The sequence below is a fragment of the Antedon bifida genome, chromosome 9 (genome assembly GCF_963402885.1).
Source record: "Antedon bifida chromosome 9, ecAntBifi1.1, whole genome shotgun sequence".
Taxonomy (NCBI): Eukaryota; Metazoa; Echinodermata; class Crinoidea; order Comatulida; family Antedonidae; genus Antedon; species Antedon bifida.
Window position 1 is genome coordinate 797,620 of NC_136234.1, and position 19,793 is coordinate 817,412.

A 19,793-nucleotide genomic window follows, 5' to 3' on the forward strand; every position below is an offset into this window, starting at 1 on the left:
ACATTTGATAAATTAAATTCCATATTTCCAAATGAAATGTAACTTACTGGTAGAAATTATATGTGATTAAATTCCATATTTTCTTACGCTCTGTCTGTACACTATCAAACATTATGTGAGAAAAAAATGTGATGTGCCCATATATGAATACGATGATGTCATATCACTACCATATTTGAGCATATCCCCACCCTATTTGGGCACATCACACTTTTTTTGTCAAACTAGTTTTATAGTGTAGACAGAGCTTTATACAATATAACCTTTTTTATAGTATATTTAAAAGATTAAATTCCATAATGAAATTTTACTTACTGGTGGTAATTCAATTTCTCCTTCAGTTATTATTGTTATCATAATTCCTTCATTTGTTGCATTACCCCAATGTACAATAAATGATGTTATTCTGTCAACAGCAGTAGCGGGCATTTCTTCTTTCCATTTTGTCCATTCAACGTAAACAGATACAGTTGAGTTTCTGATGTCAGGATACTGTTGGATCTCAAGGTCGTTAGACCGTAGCGATGAATCATGCGCTAAAATGAAAATAAATAAAGTTTTGATATTTAAAACCTTACAAAATTTTGTCCAACATTAATTGAGATAACAATCAAAATAAATGAAAAATTTGTAAAACAGATCGGACATTATAAGATAAGATAAGATAAGATAATAAGAATGGTTTTCACAAGCGCCTTGAGCACTTTGTGGATATGTGCGCTTTATAAATCTTATTATCTTATCTTATCTTATCTGTACATACAATTGCTTGACAAAATATACTATGTTGGTAACTACCTATTGATCGTTGAGGTTCTATTAGGCCATGCTGACCATATTCAACTTTCACAACTTCTCTTACTTTTTTTGGAGATAAACAAATACAGACAGGTTCAAACTGAAAGAATGGAAACAAGCAAAAGATGATAACAAAGAACTACTTAGAGAACATTTTTCAGGACCTTTATTTATTATTATTTATTTATACTGGGTGACCTCTTCTAGAGGGCCCAGTTATGATCAATGGCTGTGTGTGTACAACTCATTCTACCACCAGAACCATGGAGCGTGTGAGCCTCGAACCCTTGCTGATGTTATGGCTACGTAATTACGGTTCCATTGTCTTACTCGGTCACTCACCTAGCCCAAAAAGCTTAGTAGCTCATTTGTAGAGATGAAAACAAAAAGACTGAATAATGTTTATGCAGCATTTATTTCATTTGGCTGTTGAATAGCAGAAGGGTTTTACTTAATACTCCACTCTTTTCCAAAACTAACAACTTTGGATTGGCTTAAAATGATTTCTGGACAATCTGGTATTTAGAATGAATTCTACATCATAGGAAAACATTTATTTCGGTAGAAATAATAAAGATTATTTTTAACTCACAGTAAATATGAATGAGTGACCAATGAGATTACTAGTTTCTCCCAACCAATCAGATTGTGTTTCATTTGTTAGATGTGTAAGAGTCTGTAAAAACAGAATTAAATATTAAAATATTTGTTCTACAGGATAAAAAAAAATTATACAAATAATAAAGAATTTATTTACCTTAGGAAATTTTGGAGCAAGTGGGTTTTCACCTCCAGTGTGATCTATCTTTACATTCCAATAACTTAGTGTATTCTTCCATCCTATGAAAGAAATGAAAACAACAATTAACAGAGGACTCTCTCTCTCCTCAATATGTATGTTATTGTGCTAAAGTCAAAATTTTTTTCTCTAAAATTATTTTTTATACACTTAATATTTGATGTCAAAAGTTCAGGTTAGTGCCAAGTAGCTTTCATATTCAACCTTAAATAGGCACGACTTAAATATATTGACTGAGGGGGATTTTATAAGTAGCTCAGGCACTGAATTAATTTTAAAAATGAATAATTATATTATAAATGCTAGTAGCAAGAAATATTTCACATTCATATATAGAATTTCAATTAGTTTTTTAACTCAATAATTCCTTTTATGGAAAACACATAATGAAATTACATTTAAAAAGAAATTTATGTGACATGACTTACCAACATAAGGCCTCAGATCGATCATAGCATATAAATTGTTATTTGAATTTGAAAATATAATAGACGGATTAACAGGCACCGGATAGGCTGGAAAAAGATAATATTATAAGCATGAAGCATAGAGATTGGAAAAAGAATTTAGTAGAAAATGACTGAGAAAGGAATTACAGCGATTTTGTGGTGTTAAAAAAACTTTTAATATAATAAATAAAATGGAAATATTACTGTGTACAAATCAGGCCGGCAATATTATGTATTAATATTTAATTTCTTCTACAAACATTTTCAGTTAGTCAGCCGATTATGAATAAGTAAGGAATTATTGCGATTTTGTGGTATTTAGATGAGATATGGTACAGATGAGAAATATTATGCATTAAAATTTTATTTCAGTTAAAAATCGACTTGTGGCTTGATATTAACAGGAAGGACCATTTATAAATGTGGAGATGTTTATTTCGACCTTTAACAGAAATTTACAGTTTAACATATTTTCACAAAATGAAGACCGTTTCCTCAGGGGCGGAACTTGAGTAGTAGTGCTATGGATTTTAGAAAGACAATAATATTATAGGCTAGTACGCTTCTTAAAAAATCTTGGATCTGCCTCTGTTCCCCCTGGTTGTGGTCCACCCAATATGTATAGAACAAATCAGTAATTTTTGAAAAGACAAATAATTTGTGACTTTGAGACATAATCGTTATTCAATTACAGAAGTTAAGACATCTGCCTTTTTCTTTTTCAAAATAAATGTTTACCTGTGTAGTTAACTACGTTACTTATTGCTTGAATTCCTTCATTATTGACAGCTACTACTCGTATTAAGTAAAAACATTCCACTAATTTCCGCAATACATGATGCATGGAATTAATAATCTACAGTATGTTTAAAAAAAAAAATCAAAATCAATTATAATATCTTCCTAAGCATTCAGTTAAATCAATAAAGCTTTATGTACAATTATTAAAAGGTCACTGATTATGGTGATCAAATGGTATAGGCTAAACGGAATATCACAGTTATAGAGTTAGTTAACTCTTCTTTTCAAGTACTCTCTCACTTATGAGGAAGAGCTAGTGCTACCTGAAAGATCTGCAATTTATGTTTTGATTTAGTTTTTGCTTATTTTATTCAGATTCAGCCACTAATACCCACAGCATTGTCATTTTTCAGTGCTTATTTTATTTGTATCTCCATTAAGATTCAGCCACTAATACCCACACCATTGTAAATTTTTCAGTAATTTTCCTTTTGATGTAATAATAATGTAAAACATACAACTAAATCTGGAACCGTCTTCCAATCTCTGATCACCCGTTGTTTCTTTTCTTTATTTTCTATCTTTTCTATCGTTTCTATTTTTAGTTGAATCACAAACACATTCAATGTATTGCACATATTCTTCACCAATTGCCAATTGAGTTCAACAAAATCTGGTGGATTAGCGTCAGGTCGTAGTTCATCCAAACGAAGACTGCCACATCCATCTTAATACAAAAAAAAAGAGTTACTTTTATTTGGAATATATGCCAATACTCCCTGAACCACTGAGACTACTACAAGTCTATATTAGGTTGTACGCATGGAACATATACAAACGACTGTAGGTAGTTACAAACAGTCTTACTAGATACCATATGCATCAAACATCTCTATATATATAAATAGTACCACACACCCTTAGGTTAGGGTGCTAACACACTTTAGTACTCTCTAAAGGAGAATATTTAGAGGGTAAAGCCTTGTCTACACTATCAAACTTTATGTGACAACAAAATGTGATGTGCCCATGAAAATGATAATGTCATATCACCGCTACCATATTTGGGCACATCACACTTTTTTAGTCAAACAAGTTTGATAGTGTAGACAGCTTTAGGTTCAGTTATATTTAGTGAGGCTAGGGGTTGAGTACATACATTAGCGTCTGGTATTTAGTAGTAATGATCATTTGTATACCTAGCAGTAAAAAAGCTGTATAGTTTGCTACAAAATGAGGAAGAAAAGATGAGGAATGCAGTAAGTGTATATTAAGTATTGTGCTAACACAGCTGGAATATTAAACTTGGGAAGAATTTAAGAGAGAATGAGCTGAAAACTACAACATATTCAGATCAGAAGAACTTCAAATAATCTATCTTGTATCTAAACCATCTGCTCTCTTTCATACTCTCTTCTAAAAAAAGATAACATAAAACAGTCTAATTTAAAATTAAATTTCTCAGAATGACTAAATGGTATAATTATTACCACACTGCAGAACAAGAGCAATTTATATAATTAAAGACAATTTGCTTCATACGTTCTAAGAATTTAACATAACAAATAATTATGACTCAACGCTATTAATTCAATTCAATTCAATTCACATTTATTTACTCATCGTTTATAAATATAGTTACATAATATAAATCCAATGATTTTGTATTCTCCAGAGTAAAATTGTAAAATTTTATTTTGATTGGTACTTGGTACTAAAAAAGACAAAAGAAAGAACATGCACACAAGAAAAAAAAACTTTTAATCAGAGGTTAAGGTATCTTAGTTTATAAATGAGTTTTGGAGCCATTAGTGATTTACACAATTAAAATGTAATTACTTAATTTCCAGTATATCATTGAGTTTCTCTATGCGTGTAAAAGTATAATTTAATAATATGATATATAATAATTTTGTGGCAATTATCTTTATGTCACAAAGCTACAAAGGAATTTATTTGCCTAATAATTTATTGTGATTCCCACATGAGCAAATTAAACAGCAAACTTATTATACAAAGTTCTGTCTTTCTGGATATGAAAAGCAAATAGAAAGATATTTCCCTTTCAAGTTGTTCAAGTTCATCTACCCTTCTAAAAGTTTAGCTACTCTTACGCTTGGGTTCCTACTTTTCTAAATTCTCTGGCATTTTATTTTTACTAATAATACGCTAATAATGCGCTATATAAGTCTGAATTATTATTATTAATTGGAGTAGTATTTAACTGGAGAGGTCCTTAATTGGTGAAGTCAATAATTATTGTAGTCTTGAGTTGTATGGATTTCTTTATTGATGAGGTTCTTAATTAGAGACTTGGAGACGGCAATGTAAAACAGGTCATTAACCAGTAAAGTACTCCATAATCATTGTATGCAGAATTGCTTTTTGTAAAATGGTGTTGGCAATTGACGCAACATGTAGTTAATATAAATTTGACAGTAACTATAATAGACATATTTATAAACATTTCAAAAGGACTTGATATCTACCTAGTGTGCTTATATCTAATTGGTGGAATCAATTCTTGGATGATAAATTAATAATTACTGTTTGACATTTCAAAGTTAAAAACAACTTGTTTCAGATACCACTACATGCACTACATAAGATGAACCTAACTCTTAAAGATGTATTGTCCCCCAAAAACATGAAAAATGAAGATTAATTAAATCAGACTTTGAATATGTTATTTTGTAGTTTTAATAAAGTTAATCACTTTCATAGAAAAAAAAAATGTTTTCACTTATAAAATGACAAAATAAATGGTTAAATTCAACCAAAAATCCATTGGCTGGCATCCAATTTGACCATTTTTTGCTTTAAATTACATTTTTTTCAGGTAAATATATTTTTTTTCGATCCAATTTTTGGTCAAAGTGGATAACTATTATGTTGCATTAAAATGAAATATTCAACAAAAATTCTTTTAAGAATTATTTTTTCAGGGGGAATACATCTTTAAGAGAAAACATTGCTGCAACAATCGTCAAAACTGCGTAGATAAATTTAAACACTAAAGTAAAATAGAGGGCATCACAGCTGACAACCATCATTAAGATGTAGTGACCAACTGATGCAACATCTACTTTAAAAATTACTTACTGTTTAAACTTGAGGATCTATTTTCACGTATTTCTTTTTCAGAGCTCTGAATCAAAATACAAAAACAATAGATTAATTAAATAGACTACTTTACAGGCAGCAAAATAAACACATGTTTTATGAAGTATGAAGAAATTGGCCTAGAGAACATCCTGGTATTTTAATAGAGTTTTGATTTTAACAGAGAATTGTAAGTAGTAGTGTGTTAACTCGCAAACCATTTACACAACTCATTTTATTAAAAATTCAATAAATTAGCAAAGATTTGAATGAAAAATTTGCGCAGTCATAAACAATCTCCATCACAATCACTATATTTGCTATTATTAGTACTTTAGCACTCAATTTGCAAATTTCTCTGTGAATATAATGAGTGGTTTTAAAAGGTTTATATGCACACTGAACCAAAGGATAGAATGAAATAAAATATCAGCATATAGAGTACCTAGTTTAGTAGTACATTTGATACTCCAGTATCATTTAAACAACTGATAATGTAAATGAAAGCAAGTAAGAAGTAAGAATCAAGAACTGATGATGACGCCGGCAAATGAAACTGTACACAAACATCTACGTGGGCATTGTAATTGATTTACTCTAAGGTGCTATCCATCAATTGATAATACAGAACTTACGAAATGTAGTGAAACATTAGCTTCTGAACATACAACTTGGGATTCTTCAATGGTCATCTGAAAGAAATAAAATATTTTGTTTATATTAAGGATAATGAATATTTAATACATCTTTGAGAGTTATGTTTAGAAACAAAAGAAGTTTTACATTTATGGAGAAATTTGATGAATTATATATTATATTTCAGAAAAGTCAGGTTTGATATACCGTAAATATATAAGTCAAATATTCACACTTATTACATCTGTAAGAATGTTTCAATTGGGATTCTGAAAGAGGGAATAAATACCGTTTAAATTATGTACTCAACAGAAGAAATTATAATCCACCCGACTGAGATTTGAACACATAACATTCTGCTTGATATGCAGATGTTGTAACCATTATGTATAATATGTTAAACATCAATTCAAAAGGCAAATTACAGCTGTAGAGATAGAAATAAATAAATAATCAAAGACGCTAGTTAACACTTAAATATTTTAATGCAGTATATATATATTAAGTGTTTATCAAGATGGTTTCTTTTTCTTTTAAACATTTTGCTTTATTGTTCAGTGAGTTACCTTTTGCTAGATCGCAGACTTATAGACAATGGCTTACCAACTTAATGACTTCCAAGCTTTATGTATTATGATTAATGCTTAAATAAATAAAGCAGTGAGAAAAGAAATTTTAAAATTATAAAACGACCTGACATCACCCCCATCCCACCTTGTATTCGGAAGTTTAACACCGACTAATTTGACCAGTGTAAGATTCAAGATTGTAAATGGATTTGATAACATTTCAGTCAATTTGTTTTAATTAGATACAGGTGGAATGACATTCAGTCATTCTAATAAATTGAAGCATTCTTGGTTGAAACTAAATTTAAATTAGAAAATACAACTTTTACCAAAGCAGTCAAAATTACTTGCTATATTTCATCTGTCATACAATCCAATTTATACGTGATTTCATCATATAAAAGACATAGACAAAGAGTTCCATATTTGTTTTCATGAATTTCTGTAAGGACTAATACATCTGAATCTGAATTGATAATTCTTCATTTCATGCAATTTTCTAATTTTACCATACAACTTATTAAGAACTTCTATCTATGCCTGTGAAATAATACCAAATTACTCTATAAATACTATTAAGTAGAGGTTTTATGCCATCAGTAATGGCATATAGCTGAATTGGCTTTAGGACTGACATCATCAAATTCTATATCCATCTACCAAGTTGGTATACTAAAATTGACCATTTATCTAATAATAGGCCTTATTACCGTTCAAACAATCGTATTCAGAGTGTCTAATCCTTAATCAGAAGTAAACAGAACGTTAAAATAGGCCACAACAGATTGGCAAATAGAATATGAAGGTCTTCCTTGAGTGTGTAAACATCTTTTTTCTACATCTATTAGATGACTCTGCTATTTTAATTCAAATGGTATCATATGTCTGTGGTATATTTCAGTAGCAATTAGGGAGAACAACAATAGAGTTACTTATGCTTTCTTTAAGGCTTTTACTGAATCTTGAAATCAATTAAATCTAGGACGATTGTAGTCGTTTGTTTTCTCTGATCAAGTTCATAATTACACAATAATGCATCTTAAGGTGCTGGGTTTAAATCTTTGAATGGAATTTTTCCTATTCTTTAAAAATATGTTTAAAATATTAAGAATTGAATTTAATAAATCATTACAATTATAATACAATTAATATCAATTAATACATGACCTAGGTCAATGCAAATTGAACCTTTACCAATTGCTTCAGAATGTTTCTGTTAAAAATATGAAAAACAAATTTAATTAATAAGTGAGGCAAAGGTCATCATCATGGTTCTCTGTAAACAATTGTTGACAACTTGTGTCAGTATAAACAATTAAGACACTCTAATGGTGTCTCCCAACAAAGGCATTGTCATGACAACAAAATCAGCGCAATTTTTCATTACACTTACATCCGCAGCTGAGCATATTGTATGATTGATAAACTATGCCATGAAATCAATAGACGATAGAAATGCCATCAGCATTGTCGAGTGATTAAGAAAAACAATCGATTGCCGAGGTGTGAGCAGTCGGCCAATTAGCAGGTGGTGTGCAGACATGAAATGAAGACTTGCGATTGTTTTGAATTTTAGATCATGAGGTTTCAAGACTGCATGTAAAATGGATGTTATTTTAATCATTTTCTTCACAATTCATCATAACAGATGTTTTTACTTTTGTAGATATATAAAGTTTAAAAAATAAAGGGTTTTGAAAAATGTCAAAATGGCTTCTAGCGTATTCTGACGCATATCCGACATGGTAACCATGTTCACAGTGTACGCAAGCACTCATGTGCGATCCTAAACGGAAACATAGTCCAATAATTTGTAGGTAGAATGCGTGCATGTATTGTTCCCCGGCGAAGGAAGGTCACTTACTTGACGTCATACTACAGTAAAAGTTGATTTGCCTATCTATATGCATCTATTTTTATCAGAGAGCAGACCTGGAAGAGAGACTGCCAACAGGACCACAATAGAAATAAGCTCCTAAGGTTTTTTGGCAATCCATGGAAAATCTAGAAATGTATTTTTCAGTAATGTCAATAATTGTTTAGTATGTTATGTACTATATTTATTAAATGATTTTCTAAGTAAAAACAAACAAGGTTTAAATAATTAAATTGCAAAACCTGTTATATTTAAATGGCTGAAACTGTTACAAATATATTTCTTCAAGACAGTTAAAGATGTATTTTCCCCAAAAACATGAAAAATGAAGATTAATAAAAAAGACTTTGAATATTTGAATTGAACCACGTTTGAAATCAATGCTTTAGTCTATTTAGTTTAGTAAATAAATAAATAAATAAATAAACAATAAATAAATAAATAAATAATAGGCCATTTCGCAGTTTTAATAAAGTTAATAACTTCCGTAGAAAAACAAACTAAAAATAATAATATTTTCAACTATAAAAAGACAAAATAAACAGTTAAATGCAATCAAAAATTCATTGATTTCCAGTCAATTTTTGCTTTAAATTACAGTTTTTCATGAAAATATATATTTTTGATCACATAATAAATATAATTTGACATTAAAATAGCATATTTAAGCAAAATATATTTCAATCAATATAGCTTTAATTGATTTAAATCAACATTTACTATGGCAGGTAAAAATCAAGGCGACATTTAACCTGGAGAATTATTTGAAGTTATTGAAAGATCTTGTGACCATCTTGAAGTGGAAAGAATTAGAGATAAATACTACACTAGGATTTAACCAACATTTAATTAAACTAACTGATTACAATTTGACCTGAGCACATACTTAGTTGCAATGCAATTCTTGTCATAAATCTGCTTTTTATGATTATTGCAAAGACAACAAAACTAAATGAAAGAAAGTAGTTCATGTCATGCTCATATTTACTAAACTAATTTTCAGAAATGTTCTACGTCTGTCACCTCACACTTTTATGTGCTGCTGTGGCGTTCTATTTGACGTTGCGTGGATGATGTTGTCATATAAAATAATATATATTGTGTTAATCATTTTTACTAAACTTACATCTACATTGCTTTATATCCATATGATTAAAATAAGCATAACACATTAGAGCATTTTCTTTTAAAATCGAAGCTCCTCAAAAATGGAAAGATGTTTTCTATTGGATTTGTCAAACAAAATGATTTATTTATTATCTACAATCCTACAAAATGCACTTATTCATGGAAAGATGTTTTGTTTGTCGTTTATATCTAGTTAAACTCGTGTGTAAACAGTTTGTGGTTTATTATTATGATTATTGTTATGGAAATATGAAGTCCAAAATAAATAGATATGAATGAATGTGGTACATTATTTCATATCAGTAATTTCCTCAAACAGGCCTCAATACATTTCATGGTCTTATCTATATTTCACTATCGTAACATTTATAAATTGACAACCTATATCGTAGGATCACCCAACATATCGATCAAGTACCGTCTACCTCACGTAAAATATAACACGCCGATTACTTGAATCGAAAAGAAAATCATTCATCGCAGTTCTAAATATTCAATTTAGATTTAAAAAAAACAGCTGCGAAAATTTCCAATAAAAATGTTTCGTTTAATGTTACCAACGTCTAATGTAATCAGTATATCATTTTATAAAACGTATCGGTAAAATTAAGTGGTAGGATATAAATAATAAGCACATACTTAAAATGATTTACAAGTACCAATATAATACACATTGAGCAGCAGGCTTCTTACATTGATTTTCAACTTAATTTATCGAGGGTATTTGAGATCGTTTTTATTCCATTTTAAATTCTATGATTGTGGTTGAAATTGTGTTGTTTTCTTATCTGAAATTGGATTCCAATTTGTGTCTGATTTTTGTGAGTTAAGGGTCACTAAAATTTCATACAGTATATAAAAAATACAAAGTCCAATGGTTGACCATTTAAAAGAATTAGTAATTCTATCAAAGTGACCATCTCCTCCACTCTATTGTGGGTGCAGCTGTTATTGCCAGAAGTGGTCATGAGGAAAGTACTAACTGGGATGAGGGACTATAATTTAAAATATCTGAAATAAATTTCTTTTTTCTGTGTCAAATCAATGAGTAATATAATTTCCATTTTTTGATAAATAAAGGAATTGTACTGTAATGAACAGAGATTCAGTATTTGTTACTCTGGTGATGGAACAAGTATTTCCAAGCCCATTCGGATGTAGCAAATGAATTAATCTAAAAACAATTTTTTTTATATTAAAAATACACCAAAAGGATGAGTTGACAGCCATGGTGAAATTGAGCATGTTTTGGCCCTATGCTTTAAATGGAGATAGAGTACAACAAATATCCGGGGTTCTCAGCAAAATAGTGCTATAATATATTATATGTTAAGCTCAATTACTTTTGGTGTGCTTAGAACACTGTTGAAAGATAAATTTGTAGTTAGGAGAGGACATTTGCCAGGGGAAGAAGAAAGTTCATAGAATGTACAATAACTTGTCGTGCTGCCTGCAGTATTTTCAACAATAATACAAATGTTAAGAAAGAGTAAAGCAGGTGAATTGATGATACAATACTAAGAAAATGCTACAGATATAAGATACAAAAGACACAAGAAGACTTAAAGGATATCAAACAACAGGAAAGATGATACGCTGGAGAACTAAATATGCCGTTCACATCGATGATAACAAACTAGAGTACACCAAGTTTTACACCTGGATTAAATAACTCAGCGTCAACAATTCTTAAATTAATCATAAAGCATAGCAAAATTACAATTTGTTTGGTCGAATAAGTTCTGTCTAGTCTCAACTGAAATGTACACTGTACAATAATTTTATAAGTAGTTTAAATTAGATATTTTTTAATAATACAGAATTCTTTGTATATGGTACTGGTACTGGTACTGGTTCAAATAACCGTCTCACAGAGACATCTGGTAGCCATTGACTTAAAGTTGGCATTTGGATGTGTTACTTTTAAATGTAGGCCTACAGTATGAGAGTGACTACTACCAAATTATCTGAGCCAAATGGTGGAGCCAAAAATGTTAATAATGAAACAAGAATCAAATATTTGTTGTTTTTATATGATTATTATGTCATTACAAAAAACATATTAACATTATTGATTGATGTTTATAATTTTTTTTAAAGTCACAATTTATGATTTCAAACAAACTAAATAAAAAAATGTCTTTTTCTTATCAACATTTGTTTTTGAAAAATAGCTATAACCATGTCAACACATTATGCTGCAATGCTTAAACTGCAGAGGTGTTATTAATCTACTTGGTCTAAACAGATAAAGTGTTTAGACGGCCTACTTACGACATTAAATCATTCAAAAAAGTTGAAACTCAGCTCTTCATTAGCATGTTAAATCAAGTATGAAAATACTGTCGAGAATTTAATGACAATTTACCGTTTTATACATTATTAATACAAATAAATTTAATGGAAAATATATAAAAACTAAAATTGTATTTTAACAATCAATGTATCTATTCAATAGAGTCAATGTAAGGAAAAATTCTCCCAATTAAGGTTGATATAATAAAGATGAAAAAAAAGAAAGTAAAGAATTTCATGTTTGTAGTAAACATTAAATTGTAGTTAGGTGACCCATTTGGGACCCGACAATTGTCCCCTTAATAGAGATGTCTCCTGAAGTCGGTGGTAGCTTCAACAAGTATTATATTTCCTCATTTGTTTTATAAGGAAGCGTCCTTTTATAGTAGTGTGTCCTAATGGACTGTACACTATTTTTGGTTTTGTTTTATTTATTATTATTATTGATGAAAAATATAAAACAAATAGTAATTGGACGTAGAAAATAGTATGAAAGAAAACAATGTCTAGTGTCTCAAAGAAAATACAGCTATTTATTAGAAAATATATCAGAAAAATAATCAGTTTTTGTTAAAATGTTGTTTGATTACTATAAGTAGTACTAAATTAAGAAATTGATTATCCTTTTGTTTTTACCACCACGACACAAACATCAATTTTGTTTGAAAGGTTTCAATGGAGAAAAAATCTCATAAATAAATAAATGATAACAAGCCATTTTCATAATCATTAATCAGTAGAATTATTAAAATGAATGTGTTTGAACTTTCAAAACCATCTTGTATTCGATCAATAAAAATGAACTTCCAAGTGGATGCTTATACAACGCTAACACATACATTATAATAGTAAGCAAAAAACAATGTATGAACTTAAGTCTGCGATCTGAGTGAATGCTTATACAACGCTGAGACATACATTATGGTAGTAAGCATAAAACAATGTATGAACTTAAGTCTGCGATCTGAGTGGATGCTTATACAACGCTGAGACATACATTATGGTAGTAAGTATAAAACAATGTATGAACTTAAGTCTGCGATCCAAGTAGATGCTTATACAACGCTGAGACATACATTATGGTAGTATAAGCATAAAACAATTAACAAGTTAGTAAATCATTAGTTATAAGAAGCAGTTAAAAGGATTTACAGGTTTTTGTAAGGGCCTGCCTCGACCGACAAATACAAAATAAACGATTATTTGAAGTACAATCAATTGCTACTAAAACTAAACACGGTTTCTCTGCAAGGGAATCATTGATTTCTTGTCAACTAATAATTACTTCAATTTTAATCATTTAATTTATACTTATATATTTTACAAATTGACGCAAATGTATGATTTAAAAGTATGTTTGAATTAAGAGGCAAATTTTAAATTATATTTTTGCATCAATCTATCTCAATTTTTTAAAATGGAAAAGGAGTAAATGTTGTATTATCATTAAGTTTTTGCACTGATGAAGGGCTAGTGTTGCCTGAAAGCTCTGCTACTATTTCTGGCTGTTTTGATATAAGTTTTTGCTTATTTTATTTTGTATCTCCATTGAGATCCAGCCACTGATACCCACAGCATTTTCATTTTTTTCAGTAATTTGCCTTTGGATTTATCATTAAGGTATTGTTATATTTTGTTATCTATTTTAAAATTCAAGATTCATTAAAATGAACTGTAAAAAAGCTATTTTATTCTTTTATGTTCTTTTCCCTTAAACATATGCAGGGGGTAGGGGGGGGGGGGGGGGTGGTGGTGCTTAGTGTTTACTCTAGGTAACCAGTCTATATCATTATTCAACAACTACATTATACCAAAAATACTTACATTGTTCGATGAAAGACAGTAGGAAATACATCTAAGCCTATGCAGCTCATCATCTCCGAGAACATTCGATTCCTCCTCAACTAAGTCTCCAAGACAACTTCCTCCATTGAAAAAAAAAATAAATAGAACACCATATAATATACAATTATGAAACATATTTCACAACAGTCAATACTTGTTAGCGTATACTGGATAAATGATATGGATGGTTGATGCGACTATCTCATCTTGGAACAACACGTGGAGAGGTTGGAAGCAGGTGACTTGAAAGTGGGTGGAGCTTATTTCATCTCTATTAAAATACCTGTAATGTACAAGTACTTGGTATTCTGAAGTTTTGATAGATTAGATGAAATAAACCTCACACTATTTAAAAATGTTTGGCATCTATTTATTTTATTTAAAATATGGTTTCAAATATGTGCAACTAATTATTAAAAAAAAGTATGTTTATTATAGCAAGAGCATAAAGTAAAACTTGATATATCATAAAAAATGTTTAAAAAAATATTCCATACTACAAACAACTAAAATTACAGTAATTCATAATAATATTAATTAAAAATAATCATATAAAAACATTTTAATAAAGACGTGTGTAATAGTATGATATACCCTATTCAGAGAAAACTTATTTGTTTATCGGCGCTATATAAAAACAAGCTAGTTAGTATTGTTTATCGGCGCTATATGAAAACGAGCTAGTTAGTATTGTTTATCGGCGCTATATAAAAATGAGTTATTTAGTATTATTATTTCATTGGGACTACATTACTACAATAATATCAATATCTGATGTATATTTGGGCAATTTTCACAAACGATCAGACATTCATCACTTGTACTTTAATAATAGCCAGGTGTGTGTGTTGAATTACATGGATTAAGTACAGTATTCCTGTTTAACATTATGTAAATGCGTAAAAAACATACATTTTTCTGGATGATAAACCAAACAACAAAACACCAAAAAAATAGATATTTAATAGATTTTATTAATTGTCACAAGACATTGTTTACTCCCAAGGCTGTTATTCAATTTCACTAGCTTCTTTGATAAGTAATATACGATAGATCTTGATTGCTGATTGACGTAATTCAATGCACTGAAAGACCAATCACAACATTGGCCATTATTCAACAGGCTATACGCAATTACAGCCAGACGCCAGGAAATTGGTTTTCTTTTTTCTGTATTGTGTATCGGCGACCAAGTCGGTCATTTCGCAACTACATCCAATAATGTCTTCATTATTCTTAACATTTATACTAAACATTAACAATCATCACCACCATCATCATAAATGTCAGTACTTCTCTCGTCACCATCATTCAACATCATCTCTGTCATCACCATCATCAGAACCATTATATTATCAGCACCGTCGCCACCATTATCCTCTTTACCATTGTCATTATCACCGTTGCCACCATTATTAACACCATTGCCACCATCATCTGCTCCACCACCAGCACCACCACCACAACTATCTGCTCCACTATCACCATTAAATCCAATATAATCATTATCACAATCAATATTATTTAGCACATTATTAATAGTTAAAATTATATTCTTACAAAACTAATCCCAATAATTGATGAAAAAATAATTATCATCATTACCACAAAATAATCTGTTGTTGGACTTTCCTAGTTAGGGGTCAATCACCCAAGTATAAGTCTAAATTCTTAATCTACACACGTTTACAAGAGGCGTCAAGTCTTCTTTTTTAATAAAGCCACTTCGTACTATCCAATGACCATTTGACTGTAAAACGTGCAGCGACACATCAACAAAACAGGTCAGTTTAAGAGGGAAAATTAACAAGCCGAGTCATTAAAAGCATCTTTGAGCGGATGAAGCGTTGGGAATTACTTGTTTCATTAAGCTTGTTCTCAGTATTCAGCCACTATATCCGGTCTAAACTAAATCACAGTATAAGAACCAATATTAAAGGATCTCGGTTTCATCTACAAGGTGTAGTGTTGATACTCAATCACTAGATATATTACAAACAATCAAAGTTATTTACTATCAAAGTATCTTATGTCAATGTTAAAATATTTGATCTTACAAACAAGAAAAATCTACAAACAAGTATTTTCTGTACTGAATCATACCTGTTTGTCTATTTTATCCATAGTTTTTTTTTATTAATTCATAAATATTAATAAAAATTCAATCTGCAGACCTTTATCATCAGCTCAGACTTGTTTACATTGTAATTTTTTATTTGATTGGATTGCTGTGTACTGTCATGTGACAGGATCATCGCATTTTTTGATGGAATATAAGATTTCCGTATCAATAATATTTACAGAATAACTTCTCTTACTCCATTATATACAAAAATACATACAAAGTCGTGCAACATTATTTAATTTAAGATGTTGATCATGAGCTGGGATTCAAAGTCTGAAATTCTATAACATTTATTTAATTTTTTAAAAAGAAAATGTATTAAATTCAAGTCATTAAAATCCCTTACAATTGTCTTTCTCTAGATTTAGGTCATGAAGATAAGTCTTTTATCATGACAAATTGATCAATCTATAACAAGTTGTTGTTAATTAACAAATTGTTATCCCCAAATATGGTTTGTAGAATCCTATAACTCAACTGCTAGACTAAAGGCCTCTTCACACAGACAATTTATTTCCTGTCTATATATTCATATATGACCAGCCATTAACTTAGTGTATAAATGCAGTGTATAAATTTGATTAATTTCCGATGTTTTGTTCTGAATCACTGAATATTATGACCACCAGATCAGAAATGAACATGTGTACACGTAAAGGTTACAATGAATGTAACAATTAATTACCAACTGTATCGCTGTGTCCACACTTGACTGTCATAAGGGGTATTGAACACATCAAAGGTAATTAAAGTATCTCCACTGAATTGTTCAACTCAAATATCAAGTGTACTGAATGAAAGATACTCATTTAAAATAAATGATTTACATTATAACACAACAAAGTGTATCCTTGCATTTGGTTGTTTACTTTTGTAACATGTGTTCCATTTTCTCCCATTTCAATGGCCGCAAACTCACCTATTCAACTCAGTTTCACCTCATTGAATATAACAGTATTTCAGCTGATTTGATTTGAATTTATTTGGAAAATCATTATAATAAATACATACAAAGTGACTACTGACATTACAGAGAAATACATTTATAAAAGAATCTCCAATCAACTCATTTGTATGATATTGTACATTGGTATATGTACACAGGCAACATTGCACATTCAGGTTTTGGTAAATATTTTTAAAAAGTTGAGCCTGGTAGTCTAAGTACTGTTACAAATAACACAGTTCATAAACCTTCATTATTCGTATCTAAATTCATAATTGCTAATTTCACAAGTAATTCTCAACAACACAATTGCTAGAATTCATATAGACTTAAATGATGGTAGGCCATTTTTAGTTGTGTGCAAACGCGACTCTAAAGCTCACTAATTCGGTCGGTTGGTTGGTAAACACTAACTCAAATTTGAGCATGCGACTGCAGCCATGTATATGGCCTTGTTTTACCCATGATGAATGTCACATATTTAAATAAATAAATAAATCCTAAATCCATCTAAAATTTAAAACCTATTAATAATATTTAAAAAAAATTAAGGTAATCAAAAGACATTTTCATGGTAATTGATGCCTACATGCGCCCACATACAATATGGTTTTCAAAGACACATTTCCGGAAAAACTAAGCATGAACCTTCAGTATTAACTACCAGAAAAATGCAGTTAGTCTCAAAATATTCTTAATATTCTAAACTCATTTTACTTGTCAATTTAAATTAAACTTTATATTAATTTTATGCTTAACAACACACTTTGGGCTTTTTGGTTTACGATTATAAATTCAAATATTCAAAACAGAGAATGACTCAATTGTCTTTAGGTTAGGTAACCCCTTTTAAAAGATGTTTTTGTAGGCAATTACAATTATTATTTTCCATTGCTGATGTAATGTCCCCCCAAATCATGAATATTAATCAAATCAAAATTTGAATAGGCTATTTTGTAGTTTTGATCACGTTTATTCCCTTCCACAGAAAAAAAGGCAGTCTGTCCCCTGAAAGTAGATATCTTTGACCAAGATCATAACAAACAATATTATAAACATCTCAAGCATACATGTGATGCTGTTTTGATGTTGTTTTTCACAAATTGTTATCATAGTTAGGATGTCAAAATTGGTCACCCCGGGCAAATGATTGTAAATGCTTTGAACTTTAACATGTTATTTTGATGGTTTTATGTCCAATGACATAGTGCTTAACATGGATCATGATATGTAACAGTTCTTTCTTTATCTTACGCTGCATCTCTAATGGCTAATAAAGAAAACAGTGAACCGGACTTGGACACTAACATGCACATTTCAATATTGTTCGTAATATAGAATGATTAAATAAATTACTTTGGGTGATTATATAAACATAAATTATGCATCATAAGCTCTGTCTACACTATCAAATTAGTTTAAGAAAACAAAGTGTGATGTGCCCAAATATGGTAGTGATGCACAAAGATATGACATCATCATTTCCATGTATGGGCACATTTTTGTGTCACATAAAGTTTGATAGTGTAGACAGAGCTTTTTGGGAAGTATAACAAAATAACCTGTCACACATTTTTTTTGTCACATCAAGATTTAAAGTGTAGAGCTTTATGCTTTCACAAACATTTTGGGAAGTATAACAAAATAACCTGTAGGGTAAAGAATTGTAGTAGTACACTAGACCCCTCATTTGTGACACCCCTATTAAGGGGACATTTTCTTGTGAAGCAAACAAGGGCCAATATATGTTTTACCATTATGGCCAACCTCTATTCAACCTCTTAATATGGGTTCTACTGTATTGCAAACAAAAACAAAAATGTATTAGTAATGAAACTTTGACAAATGATTCCACTATTTAATTGATTTTGTGACAAAAAATAAAATAAGCATACAAATCAAATTTAAAACAAGCATTTGTTTACATACCTGTGTTTGTTGCAAACGTCTCAGTCGTCTCCCCTCCATCCAAGCGCTTTTGTAAGATGTGTAAATAATTAAAATGAAATTCCGCAAGAGGATTTTTACTTCAGAACATAAATCTAAAATGTTGTTAGACAAAAGTTAATAAATTATTAATTGAACGAATTATTTAGTGACGTGCAACAAACTAGTTGTTTTTGTTCAGCATTTATGCATTCAAAATTCTTTGTTAAACATAACCAAGAAATCTGCATAGTTGTGGTGAAGCATCATTCTTTTAACAAATTCTTGTACAGTTTAATGTCTAGTAATGTCAACATCTAATCCTGCAATATCAATTCTGCAGATAGCAAACAGGCATATACCATATCGCCTAAATCTTAAATCAACTTACAGTAATCCTAAGAATAATATTTCTAAGACCATGCTTTATATGTTCAAACTATTGTCTATGAATTGGAAAGTTAAATCATGTATCAACCAAACTGGCTGACAGAGGAGCAGAAACACACCACTTTGAAAAAGAGGCTACTGTATATATACGATCAAGAGACGCTGTAC

At 30.0% G+C, this 19,793-nt stretch overlaps 1 protein-coding gene across 1 annotated transcript; it reads right to left on the bottom strand.

The window, feature by feature from the left end:
- Nucleotides 1-279: 279 nt before the first annotated feature.
- On the bottom strand, nt 280-19,289 carry LOC144852311 (uncharacterized). The gene is made up of 11 exons (XM_078710092.1): nt 19,239-19,289; nt 14,218-14,318; nt 6,525-6,581; nt 5,890-5,935; nt 3,306-3,514; nt 2,785-2,902; nt 2,026-2,112; nt 1,556-1,638; nt 1,391-1,474; nt 799-898; nt 280-536 (listed from the first exon to the last, which is right to left on the bottom strand). The coding sequence occupies exons 3-11, from the start codon at nt 6,579-6,581 to the stop codon at nt 280-282; spliced, it is 1,041 nt and encodes a 346-aa protein (XP_078566218.1). The 5' UTR covers nt 14,218-14,318; nt 19,239-19,289.
- Nucleotides 19,290-19,793: the final 504 nt, after the last annotated feature.